Raw genomic sequence first — 24,856 nt, forward strand, 5'->3', positions numbered from 1 at the left:
ACAAAGTCTCAATGCCAAACTGCTCAAAACCCTCCTGCACTATTTATTTATTTGTTTTTCCAGCCTCTTATCAAGTCTGCAGAATGTGAGTGTTACTCTAAAGACACATTTTTGATCATATTCAAATTCTAATATTTTTATCTTTATATCTTATATCAACAGGAAAAGTAGAGAAAACAGTGATCTCAGTGCACGTCCTGTGTAAGTCCATGTTGTTGCATATCTGTGTTTGTGCTGCTCTACAACTGCCTCTAATCACAACTGCATTAATGTTTTGGATTGTGTTGTGCAACTGTGCCCGTTCTGTCACAAACCCAGCTGGAGACAGAGCCTGTCTAAACCTGCAGCGAAAGACGCACAGGAACGACGGCCGGCAGCATTCCTTCGACAAACACGCACACGCACACACACACACACACACACACACGTACGTTTGGTTAACATCTTTTAAACTCAAACGCTCACAGTGATCTCATTGAATATCTGCGTGCATGCCAGCTCATTTGTGGGTTCTTGTGCATGACAACATATGTGTATTTATTTGTTTATGCAGACCAGCCAGACACTCAGTAGACACATTAAACCAACATGTGTTCCCACAGTGCAGGCCGAAGGTGTTCTCGCCCTTTAACATAACAGCGGAAACTTCTTTCCTGACACAATGGAAGTTTTAGCAACTATATTTTCCTCACACACACTCACACAGAGCCACACACTCACACATATACATATACAATCCTGCAACCCACAGGGGAAACATAGCGTAATTGATTTCTGACACTCACAAGGACACTTGCACACTCTCTTATTGTAAGTCATGTCTCCAGCAAAAGCAACTTTACAGGCCTGCGGAGGAATCCGTTCTCAACCAGAAGACAGGTTCATAATGCTCATATTTCAACCTCAGCACATCTTGAAAAGAATGTTACTGAATAGGTGTTCCACACTGCTGAGCCCGGCCGAGCTGCTCTCAGCCTGCTGCTTGATCTGTGCAGTGAAAGACGAAAAGGAGTGCAGAGCGCTACACTCCCAACACAAAAGACATATTTCACTTTAATAACTGCGGCTTCATAACAAAACAAATATAGCCACGACGCAGTCACAAGAACTACTTTTAAAGAGGGTACAATTGCACCTTTGTTCTCACTTCATGAGCGGATCGAACTCTGAACAGCCTGAAGTTCTGTCGAACTGTATCAGTGATGCCCCGCTGTCCCGCTTCACCTGTCCAATTTTACTGAGCCACAGGCTAGCAGCTGGCCACCAAAGGAAGGGGAGCTTACAGATAGAGAGGACAACCGGAAAATCAGGGCAAAGTGAAACATTGAAAGCATTTCTGTTTTCAGTGCTTCAAATATAATTTTTCAGAACAAGACTCTTTTGTTCTCAACCTTCCATCTGTTCATTGCAGCCTTTGTCTTGAAGCCATCACACAAAGTCATACAAACCGTGATATGCAGCGTTCATTTGTTCACTCTTAAAGGGCCCAGGCACTCTGGCTGCTTTGGCTTAATTAGGTCGCATCAAGTGCAAATGGGCATTCAATGCTAAACGCTGTCCGCTTCGACCTCCTTTCATTAAGAAAGGTGACCGCGTGGAAAGGAACATCGGCAATCAAGAGCTACACGTGCGCATGCAAAGACATAGGCCTATTTTACACATGCAGCACACAAACAAATGGCAACAACAACAAGCTGCAATTGCTAATGCAAGTAAAAGAGCAAACTGTGAAATGAACGAGAATGGAGGCAGCCAGCGAGGTTATTTGGTCTATCAAAGACATCAGTGGATGACTGGTTCAGACCCACATGTCAGCGAGCCCAAGCATGACATGACTTCAATTTGTTTCTTAAATCTCTCTTCTGTCAGATGTGAAAAATGCCCTGATATCATTTTAGCATGACAACCCTACTGATCATCGTGTTGTGACCCTTTTCCTCTTTGCCGTAACGAGCAGTTGATCATTTTGTGACTGCGAGTGCCTCAACATACAGAAAGAAGTAAATTGCTTGTATTTCCTCCAGTCGTAGAGCCCAGGTTATAACATCTTGCTCTACTTCCCTACAGCAGATCGTATCTGTCGTAGATAAAGCCATTATTATTTTCAGCTGAGAGGATTTCAATTTTTTTTTTTTTTACTTTGTCTATTGTGAAAGATTTGGCTGATGGCATGCGGGGGTGGTCGTACTGATCTAAATTCTGATTTACTAAAAAAAATAACCCTACCTCTCAAAGAAAGAAACATTTTATGATCACACTCCTACTACTGCATGTTTGACTGGTTTGATGTGTGTGTTTTCCCGTGTGTCTGTAGTGTCACACTCACTTCAGGTATCATCCTCGTTGTGTATGTTCTGTGTAGCACTTGTGCACACCTGCCTTCGCCCCTACAGGTGTAAAATACCATTCCCTGATCTGGCCTAATCCTCACTCACCAATGCAACTGGACTCTAGAGGTTACCTCTAGACAATGTGGGGCCTGTGGGCACTCACTCAGCTCTGGGGTTATTATTAGACTCGCATAACAGTTGCCACTGCCCTGCAGCCAGCAATAACTCCAACTGAGGAACACATGCAAGCATTTTCCCTGAAGGAAACTAAGCACTGGACTGACATAGGACGATTTATGCACAGAATTCATTCTGCTACACAGATCAACACACAGTCAACTACGCAGACAAGTGTTAACATGTGTGTCTGGCTCGCACCCCACCAGCTAGTCCAGCTCTCAGGTTGAGCCGTTATCTCCGAATGAACAGTGACTTTCTGAAAGCTGGCTCCACGGAGCTCAACTTTGTCCTTGTGCATCTCCGTCTCACCACATCACAGTGGTGGCAGGCCAACAAAGGCTTTTGTATCGCAGCGAGCTGTGCAACAAAAGCTACACAAATACGCCGATAGTGTTTTGTTGATGGAGGGGAAAAAAGAGATTGAGTAAAGAAGAAGAGAGACTAAGACTGAGGAGGGAAGGAAAATACAATTATGGAAGAGGAAAGGCAGCGTGGAAGCGCTTGTGTCGTGTGTGTTTGAGAGACAGAACGCGTTGAATAAAGGGAAAGACAGGGAGATGCGTTGTGCCCGAGCGCTGAGACAGAGTGGCAGTCCAAGATGAATCCAGTACGGGAAGATATAAAGGGAAGGATCGAGTGTGTGGGCTGCGTCAAGATGGATGGATGGAGGGAAGTGGGATGTTGTGTCACCTGCTAGAGAGAGCTGTCTAGCACCGGCCAGACCCCGAGATTTAGGAGCAGCCAACTGCAGAGGGAAGAAAAAGAGACCAAAGAAGTGGAGGAGGAGGAGGAGGAGGTGGAGAAGGTGGGTGGGGACAACAGACTCCACCACTTGTTTATCTGTTTTTCACTCACAAGTGAAAAACAGGGGGGGAACCTAGGCGACAACTGGCACTTAACAACATCGCCGCGCTCCCTTATCTGAGCAAACAAGCTGAATGCGGATGCTTTGTGTTGACAATCAAATCATTCCTCCATGTGGGTCACGCTTAATGTGATCAGGGTTGGGTTGTGTGACACATGCTGTAATGTAGCCACATATACAGTTAAGGATTTATCAAGCAATCAGGAAGTCTTCATCTGTTCCCTTTATCATACCCCCCCCTTTCCTCTGTGCTGTCTTGTTTCAGTGTTAGTCTCAAAAGGCTGATTGTTAGGACCAACAGTGAGGGGACTGTGCTATGCAACAGAAATAAATGCCCCCCAGGGAATGATCCGTCTTGCTCGTGTCTGCCTGGTAGACCCCGCGTTCACCAGGGAGCTACTGAGCATGTGCGCGGCAGGACAGCACAATGGAGATTTATCTATCTGCCTCTCCGTTCGCCCGGCGTCTGATTCACAGGCTCAATTGAAAAGTGGAGGAATAATGTAAACACTTCGGAAGAGGAGCTCATATTTGTTTTTCCATGTGCGGCGTTCTGTAAAGCTCCACTTAAACATTAATAAAGTCGGCTGAAATCTCACAGCCTGACGTACAGTTTGAGTGTGTGAGCGATTCTCTTATCCGTGCACGTGCGTGTGTGTGTGTGTGTGTGTGTGTGTGTGGATTGTCAGTGTCTTTAGACCCCAAAGTAGACCACACCACAGGATCAATCCTTGTCTGAACAGATGTGATCAATGAGCATTCTCTAGCCTCTCTCTGTCACTCTTCTTCCCCTACTTTCTCTGTTCTTCTTCCTCCACTTCCTCTCCTACAGGTCTTATCGCTCACAAACACTCATTTCTTTGCCTGCTACGGGCTGGCAGGCGCGCACAGAGCAAGTAAACAAATACAGGCATCTTCTGTAGGAGCCGGAATGGATCCACACTGCTAACAATTGGCGGGGACAGATTTAGCATTGGCTGGACTTCTTTAAGCCGTATTGACACCAGTGTGTTCTTCACAAGGGACAGAATGAGGAAGGAGGATTGGGTGAAAGTTGTTTATCCTCTAACTGTTTAACTGTCTGTTACTGTAAAATGGTGAAGTGTGATTTTTCTGTCGTTTTCACCTGTTGATTGACGACGAGCTGGTTTGACGTGCGTGTTTGGAGGTGATGTTTTCCCATCATTTCTATCTGCGATAGCGATGCTGAGGTGTGTGAACAATATGCAATGGATCTTTTTGTATTTCCCTCTTTAAGCCCATAGTCCAGTTAGTAGGGACCTGTTAAATGTAACACGATGAGACATTTGTGGTCCTGGAGAGCCAGTTATGCCCACATCAAGGATGATGCTACATCTATCTTAGCATGCTAAATCATTTTCAATTAGTTTTGCATCAAGATAAATACATAAAAAATAAAACAGCTACTATAAAACTATTTAGCTCAACTCTGGTTGCCAAACAACACCATTATAAATAACAAGCAACATTTGGAAATGCCTCAGTTATAGCTCTATGATCACCTATCAAATGTTTTAATGCAACCGAGCTCACAATTGAGTTGTTCTCATTTACATATTTTTCTGTTTTGTGTTGTCAAACAACTGAACGAGCATGAAACTGCAATTTAATTTCAGCTCATAAACCTGCTAACCATGTGAGCTGCTCCTGTGCTGCTGTATCGGGATGTTGATCAGTCGGTGAATTTTGTGAATGCGAAGTGATCTGATGGAGTAAAAATAGCCACGGTTAAATGGAAAGACAGCTAAATTTAAACTAAGTGCTTCCAAGGTTCATATTTCCTTAAATTTAAAGATTTGATCCATCGTCAGTTTAACTTACAGATACCTTCTTCTCAAGTGATCCTAAGATAAATATAAATAATCTACGCTTGTTGACAATTTCAAATGCAACAATACACAAAGCGATGTATGAGTGCAACGGTGCATGAACACGTCCATGTGAGCACGAACGGGGCATTCGTCATGTCGCGTTTATGATACGGGTTACAATGAATAATAGGTGCATTATGTATTTCTCTGTATATGCTCTGAATATAGTGTGGTTGCTAGAAGACATTTATTTCTGTTGCGCTGTGCTCACACCTTCCTCAAAATGTAAATGACCCAGATTCTTCCAGCCCTTTTTCCCCACAGTCCCCAAACTAGTGAGTCAAAAGAAAAGAGGAGAGATGTTATTCCTGTTTGTATGTAAGCGTCTTATCAGAGCCCGTGGGCCTCTGTTCGCCTCCTTCGGAGCCACAGCCGTTATCGCAGACAGCCTTGCCTCGACAGTTGCAGCAGCTCCCACTCACTTTTCTTGCGGCTGTGGCCCCCGAGACAGGTTGCAACCGGCTACAGGGCCCCTACCGAGGGCCCTATTGTCTCCATCAGCATACTTGAAGTTGAAAACCCAGGGCAATCTCAAAGCTCATTGTGAGTGAGCTAACAGCCTCTCTTCAAAAGGGGCTAAACGCATGTTCATTAATTATCTGGATTCTTGTTAATTGGATTAATTGTTGAATAGAAACCGTGTTATTAAAAATGACGAAAACACAAGGGCAGAGGGAGCGAAAAGGGGGGATTAATATCGTTTCCGTTTACTCTCGGGCTGTCAGAAGGCACAAGCATGCTCACACACACGCGCGCACACACACACACACACTTAGGTATACTTGTCTATCGTTGCGTCTTTCTCTCTTCTAACTCTGTGATGCTGTTTAACACACACACACACACACACACACACACACAAGCTGTATGTGACCCAACTCAGAAAAATGAGAGCTAGGCAAGGTGCAAATTACCATGCGTACTGGTAGAGATAAGAACAAAACCCATTTTCAAAGCTCAGAATAAATGCCAGATTCTTTTTGATGCGGGAAGACTGTGACTTTTTCCATCGCTTAAATTCAAAGAATGAGGGAAGAAGAAAAAGAGGAACATAAAGTCAACACCACGAACAATTTAGCTGATCTATAAGTCACATGAAAAATGGGTTTCTCTGCCTATCTACTTTACTCTTATCCACCAGAATCGCTTATCGGTGTTTGACTTCAAGGGATGTTTTATCATTGGGGCTTTAAGATAAGCCCACTGATACTGCAGACCGTTTGGACAACAGGACTAATGCCCAATGTAATTGGTGATGGTGCAAATGACAAGTCATTATGAAAATATCTTACTACCTTTGTTTTACTAAGGTCACTGTTGGTGTTATTTGCGGCTGGAGGACTGATCACACATTGTAGGAATAGGTTTGATTGTATATATTATAGGTGTGTTGCACATGTCCCTTGAGTTACTGTAACACGACTCCAGTCTTATTAAATTTGTCCAGTGAAATCACCATATGTATGTAGTTTAGTTTGATCAACTTATTTGACAATTAGCTGCACTAATTTTAAGACTTGGGGATTTTCTGTCCTCCATACCAACACAGTAGTGGCAAATAGAAGTCAAAGGGTCATAGTGCAGCTGTTTGAGCATTTGTGCACCCAGTGTGGGGACTACTTTAACAAACACATGGGTGGGTGAACAATAAGCGGACAAATTGAATATGGGCCAAGGTCAGAGCTCAGATTTAGCCGGGCCCCCCTCAGCCAACAGCTGTTAAAACCAAAACGAAGCCGTTGTGGTTTATTTTCATACTAAGCAGGATGTGAGTAACTGGAGGTAGCTAGTTTGTGTGTGTTCCATTGATCAGGGATGTTAATCTTCTGAGGATATGTAGAAAGGTCCTCCCAAGGACAGGACAATGAAAAGACCATATTGATCACTGGAGCATTGATCAATCGGTCCCAAGACAGATAACAAGATGTACAGGTCTTGAGTAACAATAGGCGTCTTGTAGCATATAGACTGTCCAGGTCATTTATTTATTTATTTATTAATATTTCAACTCCCTAATGTGAAGCCTACGTGTAAAATCCATGATCTGTCCGAATCATAAGCTGGACTTGACAAGCATGCTACTTCTGTCACACACAAATGAATCAGGGGATTGGACATTCATTCAGTCCACAGATGACGATACAAACCAGATCAGTACTTCATTATTAGACCCATGCACATTATTGCTAAACCATAGAAATACATCTAAATGACAAACATCTCAAGTAGTCACTTGAATCTTTTCACACTGGATCAATACATGAAGGAATGTGCTGATGATTATGTTCTTTCTCCTCATGGGAAAGGTTCGTACAGTCTTTGTGACTGAGAAGACACAACTTCATGGCCAGAAGTGCTCCACATCTTAGACAGTTTCTAAATGCCATTGTCAAACCTTCTGCACCATTGTTGATCCTTATAGTACGCAAATGGCAACGAGGCTGTTCATTGGAAGAGGAGACAAATTTAAACCACATACGTACATAGTTACTCATTAAATACTCATAAATCATGATGAAATGAAAAAGGCAATGAACAAAGAGAAAGGATGTTGGTGTTGCCAAATTGAAAGAGGCGAATAAAACAAAATGTGGGCTCGTAACTTTTTTTTTTTTAAAGGATTTACCTTCTAAAAAAAATCCACCATGCTGTCTCTCATTGGCCACTGAGCTGAGATCATGTCGATCTCCATTAGATTTCATGATAAAATAAAGTTGAAATAATTAACTTTGAGAAAGACTAAAAATAAAACTGGAGTTGACATCACTCCATGACACTTTCACACAAGTTACCTAGTGGAAACCACCTCCCCCCCTCCCTTTCATTTGGTGTTATGAGATCAATGACAACAACACCACAAAACTGAGGGAGAATTATAAAAATGATAGCTGATCTAATGTCGTTATTATGGAGGAAAGAGACAACGAAATAAAAGTGTTGTGCTGTGTTGACACCACTTCAGAGATATTATGTACATTCCTGCGCACTGCATACTATTAGCTCCAACGCATGTCAATCACCCGACTAGCCATTCCGCCCCGCCCCTCTTGGATCCGTTCGGCGCGCCCATTGGCTCCTCGGTGAGCCCTCTGGACGCCGCGCTGGCCAATGGGCGTCGAGGAGGACGGCCGCTTTCCGGTGGAAGAGGCTCTCGCGCCTACAGTGGTGGAATCGAACGTCCCCGGACGCACACGGCGTGGAGGAGCGTAGGGCGCGCGAGCGTGTGAAGGGAGATAACGGTTTCCAGAGAAACGCCGAGAGCTCACCAAGACCCGGTTCAGGGGCGACCCGAGTCTCTGCTCACACGGAGGAGGGAAGCGAGGGACTGGAGCCGCAAGTTTTTCTTTTTCCTTCCCCTTTTTCGTTTTTCCCCCCCCCCCGTTTCCTAAAAAGAGGATTCTGTGTGTTTTCGCGGTGGTTTGTTTTCTCGCTCTCGCCGCAAAGATGATGGTCGGAGAGGTCGAAGTGAAGGAGCGACCGAGGCCGAGTCCCGACTATTTGATGCAGCTGTTAAACGAGAAGAAGCTCATGACCAGTTTGCCAAATCTCTGCGGCATCTTCACACACCTGGAAAGGCTGCTCGATGAAGGTAAAGACGCCGGGGATGTGTGTGTGTGTGTGTGTGTGGAGCGTGACCACGGCGCAGTCCGGTGTCGGCACCGTTGCGCTGGGCGTCCCTGCTGCATAACGTTAGCGAGACCCGGGCGCACACTAGCATCGAGGGGGTTGGGGGGGGGGACCCTGATAATACTGGCCTTGTCAGACAGGCACAGCGCTTAACTTCCACATCCCCTTAAACGGGGGATCCAACCGTGTCCCGTGTGCGAGTTTGTTAAATCCCAAAACCCCAGCGAGACGCGGACTTGCTGACGCCAGGTTTTCACGAGAGTTCAACTTCACTTCGAGGCGACACGGCGAAAACTTTCTCCCACTAACTTAGAATAATCTGCGCGACCTGCCACAGTGGAAACACGAACGGAGACGTAGTCGGAGAAGTTTTGCAACACGTTCAAGTTGAACCCAAATGCCAGCGTGAATCCATTTATGAGGGGCCCGGTTCCACATGTTCCCCACTAATTTAGCTCGGATTAGCCACGTTTTAAGCTAGCGAGCCTGGCCGTCTGCGTTCCGCTGAACTCTTCAGGAACCAACACGGCAGCGTTAACTTGGCTGCTTCTCCTTAAAATGGACTTCACCGTTCAGCACGGCGTTTGAGACAAATGTCAAGAAGTGTGGCAAGCGCTGACTTTCGCTTTTCTTGTGTTAGCTTTTGGTTTTTGTTAGTTGTTTTCCAGCGGCCGAGCTTTAAAGCACGGTGGAATGTGACTGCTTGTTGCCCAAACAATGGCCAGTGAGCTGCAGCTTGGAGGTGGGGTGCGAGAAGACTGTCTAAACCGTCTAACTTTTCCATTAAAACACACGCTGTTTAATTTCCCCTGCTTCACCGTGTGTGTCTTGAGGCGAGGGGTTGCTTCTTTCGACTCTTTCCGTCCCTTGCTGCTGCAGTCGTCGTGTTTTTGCCAGTCAAGCGTGCGCTACCGAAAACTGCGTCGCCTTTTGTCGGCGCCGTCTGCTCGGGGTTTGTCTGCCTGCGTTTCTTTTTCGTGGTGTCACAAGCAGCGGTGCTGATGAACGTGGCTTGTTTTGCCTTTTGTGCTGGCACCGTCCGTAAATTGAGCTGGTCCGAGCGGAAGGTTGGACCTGTGTTTATGTAACTGAGCCGGGGACACTAGAGAGCGCCACAGCCCCCCTGGCAGACTGTCCCTGTGCTGCGTGTGGAGTCGGAGTGGGCACCATGACACCTTGATGAATAAAATAAGACACTTCAGCTACTTCACAGGCTCAATGCACGGTGTCTTCATGGACAACATTCAATGAGTGGTTTCGGTCGCATGTCTGGATGAGTAGCTTCTGTCGTGTGTAGTTGTTAAACCGGTCTGCAAAGATTTTTTTTTGCTGCTTGACGGACGATAAACAAGACACAGTACTAGTACGTGTGCTGCCCCCTCCCCATACTACTAGAAAACATCAACGGTGCGAAACTAGGTGTGAGTGCAACTATAAATGAAATACACCCCGTTTAGACGTGCTTCAAATAGTTGATTTGGTCTATTGATCTACTTACTGATAATATTATTATTATTAATGCTCTGCAACTTTCCATCTGGAGAAGTTGCTCAGTTTCATACTTTAAATTACTAAAATTATACATTTTCTAGGGTATGACAATGGCTTTTTTCCAGCGTTTGCAAATAGTTTGTCATTAAAAAAAACTCATAAATAATTTACAAAAGAGGCTTAATGGAGTTATTTTTAATTATTGAGGAGCAAGTTGCTATATTGTACTCCTTTAGGAAAGATGGGTGTGTTTATTTTTTAACTGAGGGTGTAGTGTCAGGAAGCAGACTTTTTCTTGCCCGCTTGTCTTAGCCGTGTCCCAGCCCTGCTGGTTGTAGACCCTGACAATCCCATGAATAGTGGAGTAAAGAGACAGTGTACACAGCCACTATACTTCTAATTTAATTAAACAATTCAGTTTGTATGCTTTGAATTATGTTTTATTTAAACACTGTCTTTATATATTATAAATACTGTTATTAAATCATATTGGCCAAAGAAAAAGCAATTCCCACATATAGTTTAATGTCTTGCGCCATATGATTTTGTAGCTGTAAGGGAATTGGGACTGTTAGAAGTTTAGAAATTGATCCTGTTATGCTGGACTGGTCCCGGCACTTCCCTGCTGCACTTGACAGATAGAAAGCGGATAAAATGTTACCTTGTCTGGTGTTTAAGAAATCATGTCTGGAACACTTATGGCTCTGCAGCTACAGTCCTGCAGTCTCACTCCCCTAAAACCGCACAAGTCCGGGGTTTACAAGGGTTTCCACAGCACCATCCCAAACTTTACCCTACTGCCAAAAATTGTGTATGTGTGTGATGAAAGCCACCCGGGTGCAGAGGAGGCTTGTCTCACTGTCTGGTTCCCGTTAGGAGCTGTTTGCTTTGCTCTCCCCTTTTGGACGGGGCTGAAGGTTTGATGCGATATTCGGGGCCAGCCTCCACCCACTCGCTGTGTAAACTGACCCACCCAGGACCAGCCAAATGCATGATCCAGACTGTTTTTTTTTTTTTTTTTTTAAATAAAAAATAGTAACTGTTCGGAATAATTTTCCCTTTGCTCTAGCGTTCTTAAAAATGTTGTGTGTGTTATTATGATGATTGATGAAGCTTGTTTTTGTGAACATGGTCTTTTCCAGAAGTAAAGATAAACGCCGTGGACTCCAGTCAGACAGGATAGACTCCAGAAAGCAATGTTTAACTTTTCATATTGTGATTTATCCAGAAGTTATTTTGTTTGGTATCTGAGACTCAGTGTGTTGTAGGTATAGACTTCTTGGTAAGTTCCACCTAATTAGAAGTGGGTGTCTTTTTAAGGCAACAAGGAGAAAGCAGATGCTACTTGAAAAGCTATTGATGTCCAAGCAGGAATTGAAATGTAACCAGTCAAGATAGAGTTCTGAAAGAATGAAAAGGAAATATAAAAAAGGAAGTTAAAACGGTCCTAATCTCTGTACAAAGCACAGACTGTCTTGTTAACAGGGAGACAAATGTTTTTGTATTGTCGACAAAATCAGTGTGAAAATGCTTTTCTTCTGAGAAAGTCTCATTTGATAAGTGTAGGAGTGATTGGACAGTTTTCATGCTTTCGTTTGACAGACTAATGCAACATAAAAGAGCAAAAATCTGACCAGTTGGAGCTGAATGCTTTTAACTATTTCGCGCTCTCGTCCCAGTCTATTGAGGATAGCATTCCAACAGCTGCATGTCCCCTTCACCCACTTAGTGTTTTGTGCGTGTTTACATGGCTGTTACCATGGTGGAAGAAAGATGGCACCACCCTTGTATGTGACAACTGCTCGCACTCTCCTTCAGTGGAGTTTGCACATGGATGTGCCTGTTACGTTCCCAGTATGTTGTCTAAATGTAGTATCTCAAGGTCACCCCGGCCAATTGACAGGCTCCTTTCTGAAATCCCCTTGCGTTGCAGTTGTTCATCTCCCTGAGGTGACACCTGCTATGGAGTTTTTTTTATTTCGCTTTACGATCTGCCAGCCAACAAGCTGCCTGAAATTGCTATATTTTCTCTTGGCAAGAGGAGACAGCCCATATAACATCTAGAAGTGTAGCCTAATAGTGAAGTGCAAGCGCTGTTGTATGGTAGCGGAGCAGAGAGGAATGCAAGTTTTATTTTTTTGTTGATGTTATGAAAGTATGGCAAGTGACTCTATGAGAAACAGAGTAGCCAGATTTATGAAAAATATTTATTCTAAGCTCTTGTTACCTTTTTCTTGCAGGCTTATTTTTAAGCTCTGTTTGCATAATAGATTAATTGTCTATTGTTCATTGAACACTATGTGGTGGTACCACTTGTTTCTAGCAACAGTGTTCCTTTTACATACATTTTTGTGTCAGCTGGTTTGTATATGTGTGTTGTGATTTAACAGGATGTTCCCGGGAGAGCTGTCAGTGTTTGGAGGACAAATTGTCTGCTGTCCACTGTGGTGCCTTTTGTAGGGAACTGGTCCTTTGGGAACAGCTGTTTACAGAACAGATTTTGATTTATAGAAAAAACGTTAGAAATCTGTGTTTCTGCTTCGGTGTTTCATCTTTCTGTCATCATCTATGTGACTCTTTCCTTTTATTCTTTGCCTGTCTGTGTTGCAGTCTGTACTTTTCCACTTTAGCTTGACCCTTGCCCTTTTTTAGCACAGGCCCAGACCTGCAGTAACCTCTGACATAAAGTCAATTTAGCAGCTAACAAGACAGAGCACAGCCTGCAAAGTATGATATCGCTTAGAACCGTTAGAGAACATAGACTGCCAGGAGAGAATTGGGGGTGTTAGGACTATTGCAGTGGTAGAAATCCCCCCCACCAACCTTTTTCTCTTCTCTCCACATTCTCTCCCAAAGCACCACTTATAAGCTGGAATTTAATTAACGGAAAGCCATTCTGTGAGCTGGTTTACTGAGCTGTCGCCACCACTGAGAAAGCAGAATTGGAGACTTTGTGCTGTTGTTCTTTGCCTGCTTCTCTCATGTGGCTCCTCTCTCTCAGTCTCTCCTCCCTGGTTATGAATTAGGTGGAGGCACAAGCCTGACAGGGTGAGGCGTAGGGGTTGTGGCAGGACCCAGCATTGGATTGCCTGCCTTCCTTCTGACGTGTCTGTGCCTGACAGCCTCTCTATCCAGTAGCCCCACCACAGTGCCTGTGTGAGCTTCAGTCCCTGTTCTAGCTCAAACCTTGGACCCATCTTGCTCCCCTGGCTCCCCTCCAGCCCCAGCAATGCCACCCCCAGCAGTTGCTGTGTGATAAAGTTATCCAGCGACAGCTCCAGGCTCTTATCTCAGGCCTCAATCCCGTGTGTGCTGGGGCCTCCTTATCACGGCTGCCTTTGCCTGGCCTCCTGTCTCCGTGCCCTACCCTGCCTGCCTAACTGACTATCTGACTCGCTGTCGCCAGAACTAAGTGTCTTTCCTTCTATTACTGCTGGCTGTTAGACAACACATTGCTAGAGGCAGTTTATCTCTCCCTCTTTTATTTCTCAAGTCTTAAAGCAGAGCAGCCATGTTAAAATTAACTGCGAATAAGGTAACCAGATGCACAGTGAATTCCCCTGAAGGAATTTTACTGTGTGGTTTCTGGCAAAGCTAAAGTCGTAGTTTTGTGTAACGGATGATGACGATCAGTGTTAAAATAGGAAGATGTATTAGGGGATGTTGTAATAATTATGTCACAACAGCTGGGTTGTAAATTCCTTTTTCTGAAACAATGGCTCCTTGCGATGCCCTTGACCCAAATTATGTTAGCTTTTACCATTTTTCTCATTGGAAAAACATCTACGGCAACTAACATTTGAGACAGGAAAGGACTACAGGGAAGGCGAGTCAGTGGTTTGTTTTTTTTCCCTGCAGACAGACAGCGAGAATGGGGGAGCTGTCTTCTTTCTGTGGTGACTAGAGAAGCCTGCTCATCTTTTGCCCCCCTCCCATAGACTAGAGGTCTGTCTTTTGACTAATTTAGATTACATCATGAATCATCTCTCATCCCACCTCCACACTTTTGTGTGAATACACAGCTCACACAGTATTTCTTAGTTGGGAGTTGCCCCACCCTGTTACATTCTTTGAGTGCTTCAAATAGCTCTCCCATCCCCCCCACTCATAGTAGTTTGACTTATTCACTCAGTAGTTATCTTTCTTTGAATAGATACAACAGTTGTTGTCTTAAAATTTTTGTTTATATGGAATCATGCCATTGGTAAACCAGCATTTGTCACCATGTCCGGTGACATGGTAACAAATGCTGCTTCCTTCCTCATTCCTTCCCCATTTTTATCATCGAAAGGACGTGAAAAAATGAACTGAATGCTCTCTCTGTTCTCTCACTCGCCCACCCCCCTGCATTCATTTTCTCTCTCCTTTCAGAGGAGGAATGGCAAGTGAGCGTTGGCAGCTAGCTCAGGAATTTTACCGGGAGCACAGTCAGAGCACTTAACCTACAGCCTGGTGTTTGTTTTCCCCACACACTCTCACATAGTGTGTTTTAGCTCAGCTTAATATGAAAGCAGTCCACAGTGAGGCATTGAACTTCTGCTTTGCTTTAGATATGTACAATAGTCGAATGCTTAATATGTCTGTAATTTTCGGTATTTTTGCTTCCCATCTGGCATTGGCAAGCTCAGTTCCACTTGTATAATGTCCTGTAATGTCTTCCTAAACTTTCAGATTTTGTGACTCACCTTTATTTCACCAGGTGTTAGGTTTTGTCATATTTCTCACTCATCTTCAATCTCTTCCAAAACCCTAGTTTGAGACCTTCTCTAGCCACATCCCCTTTAAAACACACTATTAGATTTGTTTGCCTGTAGTTTGCAGCCCACACCATGGTTTCTCACTAGTCGCAGACTGGCCGATAAATCAAAGATGAATAATTCACCTTTCCCTCAGCAGCCAGGCGGTGCTGCCATAACCTTCCCTAAGGGCCACAGAAAATGCGGTGGCAAGAGCTAGTGATGTTTGTCTGCAGCATTTTACTGTTAATGAAGAGTGCAAACCAGTACTACTTTAACCAGTCTTAGCTGTTTTCCTGAACCTCTACAGGTTTGACACATTGTTCAGCCCTCACACGTCAAAATCCATGCTTTACCACTCACATTGTATTTATCCCCATTCTACAGCTTCATCAATCGAATACGTAGCCCATCTTTATTAGCCTATGTTTTGTTTGTTGTTTATTTATATGTTTTGTATAGGCTTGCCTCATTTTCTTTAATGTGAACTTTAACACTTAGAATTAATTTGTCTCTTTTGGTTTTTGCTGGTCTGAGTGAAGTAGATATATTAAATGAAAATCTCTCTACATGAGTTGGACCTGCCAGTTTGGGATAGCTATCAGCACTGAGAAGAAAGTTGTGCTAAAAACAACATTGTTGCTTCAACTATAAATGTTTTACTTTGAATTTATGTATTAGTCAGAACAAAAATAGCTACAGTCTGTTTTTGATAAATGTGAAACGTCCTGGATTAGCCCCGAGTTGCCTTTGGTGGTTTCACCTCTTTATATTTATGAAGTGCAATTTAAAACAGTGAAACAGGTTTGATCACATGTTGAGTCTGTTAGGTGTGAAGCTGATGAGGAAAGAAGACCAACCTCTAAGACTTGTGTAAACACAGTTTGCTCTGTGTTAGTTTGCAAGTTTGAGATGTTAATAAGAGTTCATACCACACTGCAGTTAATCAGGTTTGCTATGTGCCAACCAGCCCTACCACCAGTTGCCTCTGTCAGTCTGCGTGTCCTTGCAGCTACATGCCATTGGTTAAGTCATCAGATTAGTGGGGGTTGTGAGTAGCAACATCCTGCTAAACCCGTTTTGCGCTCCCTGCTTGCAGTGACAGAATTCATGCTGATGTCTGGGAGGAAGTGCACAGATTTCTTGAGGCAATGTTGAACAGAGCAGTCACTTTTTAATCCACTGCCCCTTCAACCTGTTCAGCAATGTTTCTGTTGCTTGAACAAGGTTTTTTCCATCTCACTGACACAGTCAGTGACTGTCTAGCTATTAGAATTACATGTGTTGCACAGTTGTCTTTTACAGTGGCTGTCTGCCCTGCAGTCTGCTGGTGTAATGTAAAACATGATTTCCTTTAAGATAATTTATGTCTTTGTGCAATTCATCCCACAAAATGTGACGGTGGCAGCACATGAGCGAAGTCAGAGTTGTGCAATTACAAGTGAATGATTTTTGTGCTTTTCTGTTTGTTTAGTGTTTGTCACTGCTTGTCTGTTTGCAGTGAAGCTTAGGTCTGTCTGTCCTTATCAGTGCAGTGGTTTGGAGATTACAGAGCAGAGAACAATAGGTGGTTTAGTATGATTAGGCTTTAATTGATGAAACAATGAGCCTCTTTCACCGTGTGTAACATATGAAAGACTAGCATAAAAACCCACAGATAAATGGCAGGAAAGAATGTGCTTTCTGTATGAAAGGGTTAGTGAGAATGAGCCTCGTACGTGCTCAGTTGATTGATTGTGTTCGCAGAAAGGAAAAAGGCGAGCAGAGGCTGCCGAGAGCCGGAGGACGCTGGTGAGTGTGATAAAGAACAGTGGGGGGAGACAGAGGATTCCTATGTGCTGTGAATGAGGTCATCTCATTGGGTATGAAGAAGGTCGCCGACCCCTCCCTCAGCTCCACACGCCACCCCTCTATCCCTCCCTTTCTCCCCCTTAGCTAATGATACACAATGGCTTTTTGTGCTTTAATGGGCCAGACGCAAACACTCGGTCATTCCTGCCTTTTCACAGTAGCACTTTCTGTCAAATAAGTCCAGTACAAACTTTTATCACTTGGTTTATTATCTAAGCTAAATGTACAGTGTGGGATATGCTGTTTTTAAAGCTGCTGAGTGATGTGGTTTATGAGTAGTGGAGATGTCTTGCAGCATGTTAAAGATATTTTTCTTTTATAATTTTATAGAAACAACATATCCACTGTAAAGCTTATTGCTGCCAACATGTCTTTTAAATGTTTTTCCCGTGTCACAGGTGAATGTGATTTGTTGGCTATATTTCTTACACAGGTTGTTAAATCCAGCTGTAAATTATAATTCAGCAAGCAAAACTAATTTCTGCCATGTTCTTACATTTCCATGTACAGTGAATAAAGGGTTAGTGTTGAATATATGATATATGCACCACACACGTTCAGTGGTGCAGCTACTGGTTTTTGCTTTAGTTTTTGACCTTTGAAGTATTTTCTACATTGGAGATTTCTATGGCAGGAATGCAAGAACACATCCATGCATATCCAGTTTCGCCTGACATAAATTTTCTTGTTGTGGTTTCTAAATTAGTTTAGAAACATATTCAGGCTGTATGGTGCAAATGTATTTACTGGCACTGGTAGGTTTCTGTCATTACCCTGGTTTTAATTGCAAAATACGGGCATTGCCACAGAATAGTATATACACCTTGCGGTTATTTTTTGTTACCTTAATACAGGACTGGTTGTGGATTTGGATCTGACCTAATTTTGAAGATCCATTTAGGAACATCCCTAATCACACATTCCTTAGTTATTTCCTAAAACCTCAAACATGATTCTCATTCCTGCTATGTTAATTCCAGATGCACCTCTTACATGAGAAGTCTGCATCTGATCAACAACTAGTATGCTGTAGCTTGCCTATACTTGCAGAAGTGTAGTAAATATACAACTGAATAGAAAGTGACATAACTGATACTCCTGTACAGAGACATTCCTGCTGCAATGTTCAACTAGTTGCACAACTCCTGCTTGAGAAAAAGGTTGCTATAGATTTATCTGATGTTTAAACATTGGACAACCCACTGCTACAGTACGTTTTTCCTCTCTAATTTGTACATGCTGCTTTGGCATTTACTTCCACTGTCTTGGCCCAGTATCATAACATAGGAATGTGGCCCATAAAAGACTTAAGGTGTTGCTTTATTGTTGTCTTGGATAAGATTAGAGATTACAGCTGCTTCTGTCTGTTGTATATTTTCTAGTCGAACGTGTCAGGACAAGCTCATGGAACTTTGCTATTTTAGTGTCTGAAATTTAAAATAGAAGTTAAAACAAATTGTACTTTTCTTTGTTTGTGATCATTGTTTTTAAATTAAATTAAGTTATAATAAATGAGAAGGTTAAAGACAGCTGTGAATGGATGGTGTGTAGACACACTGGATGAGACAGGTGTAGGCATAAGCAAGGTGCCAAAGTGCCAGCTGTTGGCGGCACCTTAAGGTGAAGAATAGTCTGCCAGGAGATGGGCTTGTCTCTCTCTAATCCTTCTCTTCTCTTCTCTTCCCTCCCCTCTCCAGTTCTTCCTCTTGTCTCTTCCACTCTCCTTTCCTGGAGAGTATTTGTCTGACATGAGTTGAGGCTGTTTGCTTCCTGAAACCTTATTTTTATTGAATGTCTGACACTTTCGATGAAGCAGACCTTCGTTCTATCTCCACTCCTCCTTCCTCATCACCATATATAAAATCTTACTTTGTCTGCACTCTAGATTCACACATGCATTGACAGTTTGTGTCTTCTCTCCTCAACTTTAACTTTTGCATGTATATGTATGCAGTCCTCTCATTTGTTTGTTAAATTGCCGTCCATTTTTTTAGAATGAGTGATAAATACTGTAGTTCTTAGCATAAGCAGTGTTCCATCGTTGTCATAGTGTTTTCCAGTGAAACAAATTGTATTTGTTCTCCCAAAGGAATGACTCATTTTTCCTGGCTTTGTCTTTTTATCTATTTATTTTAACAGTGACTCTGCAGCTCACGTCACCCTCTTTTCCCCACTCTTTCTATTCTCGTCTCTCATCTCCTGTTTTTCCACATTTTTGCTCCTTTTACATTTGTTTTGTCCTTTGCAGCCACCGTCTCTTCTTGTTTCTGTGGCAAAAATCTAAGCTTGAGGCTACATTGCCTTTTTCATGTGAGGACCAGTGGTGACATTAAAGGCCTGCAACGTGGTCTGTCGGTTTGCATCAGCCCAGCTCCCATTGTTTGGGATCCTACTATGCGCTCGGCTCTGCACTCACTCACTCCAGCCTCGAACGATTGTTGGTAGAGAACAACATGCCTGCACCCGCTGGCTATAATTGTGCACATGTATATGCATTTGCAGATTTGTTAAGCCCTCACACCCAGGCGCTTTGAGGCAGATCAATGTTTAAAGGTTTAAGCATAGTGTAAGCTTGGTTAATGACAGTTGAGTCAGCAAGAAGGCTTCTCTCTTTTTCTGTCTCCTCCTTTTATGACACGCTGACCCTGTTGTTGCAGTCCCTCCAACACCTTTGTTTTTTAAATGCTCAAAATGGTACATTCAACATGACTTGGCAGACAAAACAAATCAACCAGAGGATCTCCAGGAGCAGACAACCAGACCAAACAAATGCACAGCCAAAGAGCAGCTGATTTTATGATCTGCAGACAGAAGGGCGTAAGTCAGGAGGGAAGCCTGTCCTTTCCTTTTGAATTTCTGTCCTTCTAGACAGACAAGAAGCAAACTTAACATGAATGGCATCAAACACCTTGAAAGTTCTTGAGTGTCTCTCAACAGGAGCTGTGCTGTTTGTTGGTTCACAGAGCATGATTACCAGTTTGACTTGCCAACATTTGCATACAGTTTTCCTTGCATATCCATCAACATATTTAACACTTTTTGTCTAATTTGTAATGTACAAGTAAGCGTTTGAAGTGGTAAGATTCAAGTCCTGAACAACTTGTACATTTTGTCATATTGTGATGACAATGGAGAGTCCATAGCAAGACACAACAGCAGCTGTGTTGTGAGTTTGGATGTTGTCACACCCAGGGACAGCGACTGAGTGGCTGTTGGAACTTAAGATGGTAGCTACAAGCCCCAGCAGGCACTGAGCCTGGGGATGAAACAACAGCTGACACACACACACACACACACACACACACACAAACAAACGCAGTATATGATGTAACTTGTCTTCCTGTGTTCTTGAATTGTGTCCTTCCCAGGCTTTTTTTTTTTTTTTTATTAAGAGAGCATATTAGTGTCTGATTTACATCTAATTAATAACTGTCACCAATAATTGCTGCTGTGAAACACTTTAGGGTGAGTGTAAAGTAAACATTGCACGGCGATACCTTGGCTACTCAGCACCAACAAGCAAAATGTAATCAACGTCTAAGAAAATGCAGAATACAGGACAGCTACTGGTGTTATAGATCAGCTATTAACTGAAAAAACAATAATGCTGAGGTCTCTTCATTAGGACCTTCTTATTTTTTTTAATTCATTAAAATTCAATACAGTAAAATAACAGGAAAAAAAACAACAGCATGCAGTGTGAGTGTAGAGTTGAAGCAGTGCCTCCCTGGCACACTCTTATCAACAGCTAAATACAATAGGATTCCTAAAGGTAAGATTTATTGCACGGATGTTGGCATGATTTGTAAAAATAATTCCCTTGTAATATCTCTTGCATATTTTAACATATTTAAATCAGTATTGTTTAGTGTTGAAGATTACTCAAACATAGCTTTGCCTTCTTATTTAGTGTCCCCTTGATCAAATCAGGTTTTTAGTAAGCACTAAGGTGTGTTGATCAAAGAAAATCCTACTTTGTCTTGTTGGTGTTCAGCTGTAATTTTGCTCTCTGGACAGCTGATGAGACAGAGAATGTCTGCCTGTGACAAAAATAAGGATGGTAAGGAGGTTAATTGCTAATGACGCACACTGTAAGACGGTTGTCATTCTTCTTGCTTATGTTTTGTGGCATTAATGCTTTCTTGTTGTGACAAAATGATCTCATTCCCTAATAATGATACTTTAAGGAATGTGGTAGTACCTCATTCTGTCACTCCTCACCTAGCAAACATGGTAAATAAAGATTTTTTTTCCACTCTTTTTATTGACATTTGCAATACTGCACTTCTGGCAGACTCCTGCTGCTTCCATCTGTTCTCACCAAATATCACTAGTCACAATTGATGTAAGGATTTGCCAAATGTTTACAGTTAAAATTAAGACTTTGTCTTGTTGCTGTGTCTGCATTTACTGTGTTTTGTTGCTATGGAAATAACCATCCAAATAATCCCTGCCTTTAACCTGACCTTGTTGTTTGTTCAACTACATTCCCCTTGTAAATAGTGGGGGTAAAATATTCCTATGGATCAATGGACAAAGTGGACATTATATCACACACAAATCTTTTTTGAACTGATGGTGGAGAGTATAAGAAATTATCTCCCATTTCTTCTGTCCCCATTGCTTGTGAGCCTGACCCATGGTCTCCTTAGTTACAGGGGTGGGGACAGGAAGCCCAGTGCATGTTATCTTGTCCAGTCACATTGACAGTCAGAGCATTTCCTTCCTCTCCTTCCCATCTTGTTTCCTCTTCTGACAGCTGGACCTTTCCTGCCATTGTTGTATGACGGAGGGGGCAGCTGTGTATATGGGTAGACACAGTGGAAATGTGTTTAAATGGAATAAATGGTGTTTAGTATTTTTAGATCTTACAAACAGTGGTGTACAGCCACCACACGCATACACATTATTATTCTGTCTAACTCTTTGGTCACTTCCTTGAGGCATCGTCTTTGTACATAAAGAAGAGTCGGTGTCTGCTGACGGGAAATGTCAATCTTCGTGAACACATCCAGGTCATGGGCAAAGAAAAGGAAGACCCCTTTTTCACATGCCTTCAGAGAGGGTTCCAGGGCAATAGTCAACACAAAATCTGGTAAAGGGCTTCCCTTCCGGTTCACAACACATACACACAGACATACACCCCATTAGCATGCATCCTGACTCCTCATCCTGTTACTCTTGCCATTCCTTATCTTATTCTCACATCTTTTTGAGCTTATTGCATGCATCCTGTACTTCATTTGCTATTGTGGTGCGTGTCTGGCTTCGCAAGAACAGATTCATTTGTAGAAATTCATAAAAGTATGCCTGAGGATGATGGATAAAATGGCAGTGTTTGGAGGCATATGTGGTGGTTGCACATCATATCCTATCGAGTTGAAGGGGTGAAGCCAAAGCAAGAGAGGGATTCTTGCTTGCCATGGCACGGCACAGCACAGATCTTTGTTTAGCTTGTATGCCTGGTTTCTGACAGCTACGGCCTGTGATATGAGTTCCCATGAGATTTAGGAGACCCCACAATCTGTTTACCTGTTTGTGGACATGCTTTGTCCATACTTTGAATGTGGGCTTGTGTTTGTACTAATTAATCCACTGCTTTTGACTGCTCCTGCTCATATATACAACTAAAAGGTGGGATTCCTCTTTGTTGAGGCAGTTTTTTTTTTTTTTTTTCCTCCCAAAGTCAAATTTGTGGAACCATTTTCAGCTCATGAGTCTTCTCTCTTAAAGCCAGCCTGTTAAATGACTATTGCTGTGGGTTCCAATTTAACGCTACATATCGCTCCCTCTTCAGATGGCAAAAGCAGCAGTAAAATAGTCTATCTTTGCTTGGTATTTTAGAAGGAGCCTGAGTCTGCATTTGTGTGCATTAGGTTGGCTGTTTCAGCTGAGCTAGGATATTGGGCTACTTTAAAAGGTGAACCGAGGAGAGAGGAAGTATTAGCACAGAACTCTAAGTGTTTGCTGAGCTGGATTAGAATTTTTTTGCAATCGCTGAATAATTATCGATATTATGAAACAACACTGAGAAATGGCTTTTAGTCTTCGTTAACTACCAAGCTAACACTCCCCAGTACTTTGTGAAAATGAACTTTATCTGTAAGTGTGTGAAGGCAAGAAAACAGTTTATGCTGCTTTCTACCTTGCCTAGTCACCTTGGGGTGTGTGAGTGTGCACACACCAGTTTCACCCGTTGATCGGGTTGAAAGTCACCCCACACAGAGAGTAATGAACGTTGGCACCTCATGGCAGCCATTAAGAGTAACCCATTATGGTATTGAGCCAGTCCTCCCTACCAGTTTCACCTCACACTATGGTAGACCCCACTGAGTGCACAAAACTGGCACTCTTATGGCTCATTGAGCTGCCAGCGTGCTCCCCCCCACCAGCACACAGCCCCATAAAGCAGCTCCACATCATCAGATGTGATGATCTCTTGTTCTAATTTTAGTCTCAGATCTTTATAGCTCTGCCGATACTGTCAGAAACACTAATTTTACTCTTAAGACGGGACTGTATAGTATGATAGTGAGTAAAGAGGGTAAAGTGGGTCTTCTCTTTTGTATGGATCATGCACGTTTTTTACCCTAGCAGCCCTTTTTTGTACAATATGCCTGAGAAAATTGTGCTGCTTTTTTTTTTTTTTTAAACACCAGGCTTTTGATGTTTTGTTTTCCCATTTGATCTTTGTGACTTACTCTTATGATAAATAAATTGGTTTTCATCAGGCTCTTATGCACTAAACATTGGAAATAAGTAACTGCTAGTCTTTTTACTTCTTTACTAACCCAGACATTTGTGGTAGACAAGTGTTTTTTTTTTTTCCCCCAAATCCCTAGTAGCACCTCCAGTAATCATCATTTTGTCTTTTAATTTTGAGAAACTTGCGCTCTCAGGATCTGCCGGTTTTGGGACAAGCTCTTCTCAGACTGACTCAATCTTTTCTTCTTGCCATTTTCACTGTATTCTTGGCCACTTGACAGTTGTTTGATTACTTTGCCTCACTGATTATCATGATTCCGAAATTGGCATCATAATTCCTTCTCAAGCCTCAGTCAACTTGGCCTTCTTTTGAGCCATGTTTTCAAGACAATCATTGCACCTGTTTATCTGTCACTGCTGTTGTTTGATTTGTTAGGTGACACTGTGTGCTCTGGTCAAAAGCTGACTCAAGTTTTATTAGCATTATTCATCTTTTTGCAAAAATTAAGATGTTGTATTGAATGTTTGGCAAGCCAACTTTTTCCAAATAGAATTTCCAGTACAGACTGTTTTTCTTTTTTTCTGGAATGCAAAATACGCAAACTACTCCCTAGTGTATTCTCTCCTTTTTGTCCTGCTTTATTATCATTTCTGCTTTGTTCTTATGTCCCCTTAGCTCTGCTGTTGTGTTGGTACCTCTCTCCTTGTCTGCACTGTCTGTTTACTTTGTTTAATCACCAAACTAATGTGCTATGACACGTTCCTATAGCACACCGTCACCGTTGCTGCCAGCATTTACTGAAATCACATTCAGCTTGGCACTTCTTCCCCTTGATGCATGCAGTCACAGCGACAGCCCCAGAAAACATTGCATTTGCCACGAGTTATGATTAATGGCTTTGCTGATTGCTGTTTTTGGCCATCCGCACACCTACACATTCTGCTTTTAGCATACATGTTCTTAGGGGTTTAGGCAGAATATATGAAGAGGTTCAGTTTTCTGATGTAATTTTGTTGTAATTAAGAATAGTTTAATTTGATTGACTGACTTTTCTTTTAATTTAAGTTTAATTTTAATATTTGTGATGCAGATGATGCCTGATGGAAACACACTTGTTGCAAAACTGTTTTTTGTGTTGCTCTATAATAATAAAGATTTTTAAATATTACAAAGCTCTT

General features: G+C 42.6%; 1 protein-coding gene across 6 annotated transcripts in view; it reads left to right on the forward strand.

Moving 5' to 3' along the window:
• Positions 1-8,423: 8,423 nt before the first annotated feature.
• Positions 8,424-24,856, forward strand: part of qkia (QKI, KH domain containing, RNA binding a) — a 70,776-nt gene continuing 54,343 nt past the window's right edge. For 4 of the 6 annotated variants that reach the window (XM_026338939.1, XM_026338937.1, XM_026338941.1 and 1 more), the window contains exon 1: positions 8,424-8,856. In XM_026338939.1, coding sequence (XP_026194724.1) covers positions 8,712-8,856 — 145 coding nt within the window. In that variant the 5' untranslated portion in view covers positions 8,424-8,711. The remainder of the gene's footprint in view (positions 8,857-24,856) is intronic. The other 2 variants (XM_026338936.1, XM_026338940.1) reach the window with 1 other exon arrangement.

The sequence above is a fragment of the Anabas testudineus genome, chromosome 22 (genome assembly GCF_900324465.2).
Source record: "Anabas testudineus chromosome 22, fAnaTes1.2, whole genome shotgun sequence".
NCBI classification, from domain to species: domain Eukaryota; kingdom Metazoa; phylum Chordata; class Actinopteri; order Anabantiformes; family Anabantidae; genus Anabas; species Anabas testudineus.